Source organism: Centrocercus urophasianus, unplaced genomic scaffold (genome assembly GCF_019232065.1).
Source record: "Centrocercus urophasianus isolate 14NV4802_14NV808 unplaced genomic scaffold, USGS_Curo_1.0 seq_20, whole genome shotgun sequence".
Taxonomy (NCBI): Eukaryota; Metazoa; Chordata; class Aves; order Galliformes; family Phasianidae; genus Centrocercus; species Centrocercus urophasianus.
The window spans coordinates 19,749,313-19,753,463 of record NW_024884756.1 but is presented as its reverse complement, the minus strand read 5'-3'; the positions used below and the strand labels follow the sequence as shown (position 1 = coordinate 19,753,463).

The 4,151-nt window shown below is 33.5% G+C and overlaps 1 protein-coding gene across 1 annotated transcript in view; it reads right to left on the bottom strand.

The window, feature by feature from the left end:
- SLC38A11 (solute carrier family 38 member 11) overlaps nucleotides 1-4,151 on the bottom strand; it is a 20,397-nt gene that overhangs the window by 13,494 nt on the left and 2,752 nt on the right. Inside the window, exons 3-5 of the mRNA XM_042822551.1 lie at nucleotides 4,034-4,108; nucleotides 2,792-2,926; nucleotides 1,393-1,458 (exon numbers count right to left, since the gene is read on the bottom strand). Coding sequence (XP_042678485.1) covers nucleotides 1,393-1,458; nucleotides 2,792-2,926; nucleotides 4,034-4,108 — 276 coding nt within the window. The remainder of the gene's footprint in view (nucleotides 1-1,392; nucleotides 1,459-2,791; nucleotides 2,927-4,033; nucleotides 4,109-4,151) is intronic.

Below are 4,151 nucleotides of genomic sequence, written 5' to 3'. Positions count from 1 at the left end.
CCCCCAAGACAACACCAACTTAAAAATGAAACATCTCGGGTTTAATCAGATCGCCACAAACCACAATTTTGAACCTGCATGCTACAAAATTTTGACTGGAAGTTGAGTAGCAATTGACAAGAGCAATGCATAGTTCAAATGTACAGCTCCCTGATGCTTTGGGAGATTATAATGCCTTTTCCTCTTCTTCTTAAATAAGCATTTTACCAGCCAGGTGAAAAGATACGTGTTGCTTCCATTAAAAAAAAGTCACGCTGTATATGAATTATTAGATATTCACTGTCTTTATCAAGCTGAACAAAGCATAACAGCTAAAACCATATCCTACACCTCGCAGACTACTTTAAATTATAGTCTTCCTAGTAAAATCAAGTAGTTCATACAAACACTAATTTGCACTTCACTACATATGTGCTGTTTTGAGTTTAGTTTGCCAATGAAACATACCTGAACTTAGTTGGCTTTCTGCTGAAAGAGATAAGTACCTACAAATTACTCAATTCCACTCTGAAAACTTACAATCAGAGAAGGATAAGAAGCGTGTGAATGAAGACCTCAAAATGTTTTTACACTATCTGCAGCAATTGGATGGATGAATACAATGGGAAAGGCATTACAACAGAAGTGCAATAACAGAAGGACCAACACAATAGAAAGGCGGCTATAAGGAAGGGAAAGAAGAGTGCTCATCCGTATCAGAAGATTCCAGGTTTGCAGAAGAAAGCTTCACCAAAGAGGGATCTCTAGAAAGAGATCCTTCCCCAGTGGCAGTAAGCCCTTAAATGAGGTTTGAGAGGTGCAGCCAGGCTCCACCCCTTCTGGTAGCACACATGAATTGCCTTCACCTGTGCTCCCAAGGCTGACCAGCTTCAATCAGCAGTTCAGGCCATGACTCAACAGTTCTCATATGCTATCCAAGAGACCATCTGCAGTTATATATGCAGTTTATGACCAACCATACAGGCATGCTTAAATGTGCATTAAATCCATTATATTGTATGCAAGTCATCCAGAACTATTCACTAAATGCAGTGTTAGTATTTATGTATTTATTATAGCAAACATCAAAAAATATGACAAAATATATTCTTGTTATCATATCAGTGGGGAAGAATATTTGCTTCATATCATTAAATATTGCGGCCTCTTCACTAACACCGAGTACAATGATAACCAAGGATGAGGATTTGCAATTTTGCGATTTAAAAAAAAACAAAAACACTTGTACAAACAGGCTTCAAGTTCATAACTTAATTAACATTTCAGAATAATTCAGACACAAAGTAACAGGCAGATTACTACTTAAGTTTGCTACGGTACGATAAGCCTTAAATAAGCATGCTACGTTCCTAATAATTTTTTTCCATTCTGAAATTTTAAAACACATCTTACCTCCAGGAATTCTCAAGAACACTTTAGTTAAAGTGTCTCCAGTTATTATGTTGTAACTAATCATAGCTTAAAGAAAATTTTAAAAATGGTTAGTACAAATCAAATATAGATTATTTGATAAACCATTAAATAGACGTATTGTGTGGACTTCAGGCTGGCATGCCACAATCCCCCTTGTACGAATTCCAGTTAACACCAACTTTTAAGATTAAGGCTTAGGACAAAACAAAAACAAAAACAAAACAAAACAAAAAAGCTAACAATTGCCTTTCTTTATTTCAAGCAGGTACAACCTAGAAAGAATCTAATCTGATAAGCAAGGCCACTGTGCTATTACCATATATACTTAATACAGATGGGAGATAAAAAAAGGCTTTAAAATTGCTTTCTTCATTTCCAACTTCAATTCTTTGTCAGTTGATATTTAAGCTTCTGTTTCAATTTAGTAATGTTTTTGTATTAACATAATAAATCAGTCCTGCAATAAAATGAACAGGGTTTCCTAGTTCATATCAGGAGTTTGTGAAACATTTCAGCCCGAAGAAATGATGAAGATAAAAAATATGGATTTCCATTACTTTTTCTCATGAATAAGAACTGTGATTGTAATGTATTCTGCACAGAAAGTATGTGTGCATACACACATGCACATAAACTAATGTGGATAATGACCTTAACTAACACATAAACATTCACTGCTGTGAAATGATAAGTTATTAACACTATATATGTAAATAAATTCAAGCATGTTTTGTAACTAGTTTCATGGTGAGGACTGAGGTCTTTACAATTATTTCCCATATTCTCTGTGATGTAGTAATTACACTCTTAAGTCAACCATAATGGATCAGGATTTGCAGACGTAATTCACTATTTCAGTTTAAGGGATGAACCTTGATAAAATAATTAACAGGTACCTGCAACACTGCTGCCTGCAGTAACTCCAACCTGACTCCCTTAACTATCTCAGCTACCTAAAATGACTTCAGAATAATTATTCCTAAAGGACAAATTTTGCTCTGGGACTCCTCAGTCACCAAATTCAGTCTCTTATTATCTCATATCATTATCACCACCTCATGCAGTCCTATGTGTGCTGCACTGTTTTTCTGGAAGCCTGCTCTTTGCTATTCTCATAGCTACTTCTGTTGTTGATTTTTAAGTGTGAGAATTTTTGTGTTATCACACTTCAACTCATTTTTATTATTCTGGTTCTCAAATTCAGTGAATTCTTCCTCAGTCATTCTTCAGCATTCTACAATTATTTATATATTAAGAAAATAGGTGCATATAGTATACTTTTTAGAGTTCTTGAAATTTATCAAGTAAAAGAATAAGATAATGTGAAAAAACCTTACTATTTATAAAGCTCAGATATCCGTATTTTATGTCATCTTACCAATAAATGGATATAAAAACTGAAGAGTTGAAAGAATTAGATAACCTAAAAAACCATATGTTTTTCTGACCAGCTCTTGATAGGTGTTGGTACTAGAGAGATTTCCTCCTTTGATCAGTAATATAATGGAATAATCTGTTAAAATATAAAATTATTGTTAAATACTAGCAATTAATTAATAAAATGCTAGAAACTAGAATTTAGTTAATACTCTTTTTCACTCTTTAAAAAAACAGGTCTGTAAAAATGAAAAACAGCAGCATTAGAAGACTGGGGAGGAGAATGGTAAGGGAAGTCACAATAAGAAAACAGAAATCTCATCATTTTTTTAGGTAACCAACATGGATAAAAAACCAAATATGTAAGATTCAATGAACAAGGGAAAAGATTACTAACTAGATGAAACATTTCATTATATTCAGGTAGAGTAAAACACGACCAGTGCCTGTGTCAAATGATTTATCTTGAAAACCAGAGACTGAGCCACTCTTGTATGAAGAAGTGCTTTGACAGAGAGCTAATGTCATAGGTGGAATGCTCCAAGACAGAACCTCATCCTTTTATGAAGAACAGTATGGAATGTGCTGTTCTTGCATGCTATGCTTTAGTATTTGAGTACCATGTAATTTTTCAGTCCGGATTACTTAAACCACAGAATTTACTACATTGGACAGATGTCTTGACAGACAGGGCTAGACCTCGTTTATTCTTTCTCTGGTTTTCACTTAGCTTGTAATTCAGTATCAGTGCTTGTAATATCAGTATCAGTGCTTACTATCTTCTGTAAAGGTGACTTCTTTTTGAAGGTAAATCCATGATTATTTTTTTTAAAGGATCACAATCAAAATATTCAAAATCATAGTTACTCTGGAAGATTTTAGTTCTGCAGTACACTTGAGTGATATACAACCCACTCAATGATCATTGTCTAAATTAGAATAAAAACAGTAGACTAAAATAGGTAATTATAACACACAAATGAGATCTATTCTTCCAAATGTCATCTTGACCTAGTCTAAGAAATTAGGCTTCACCAAATAAAAGGTACACAAAAAGCAGCTTTATATGTTGTACAGAGTAATTCTCTACTTTTACTAATAGGCTCAGGGGATTAGTGAGGTGAAAATAATTCCCCATTTTTACTAAGTCATAAACACAACTGTTTAAGCTAACATGTTCAAAATCATCTAAACTTTGCAAAAAAAAAAATTCACTTTATAACACAAACTGCTTTTACAATACCTGTGATATAGGCAACCCCAAACAGAAGCAGTACTCCTAAAGGAAAACCAGCTTCTTTCATTGAATAGGGAAGTCCTGTAAAAAAAAAAAAAAAAAAAAAAAAAAAAAAAAAAAAAAA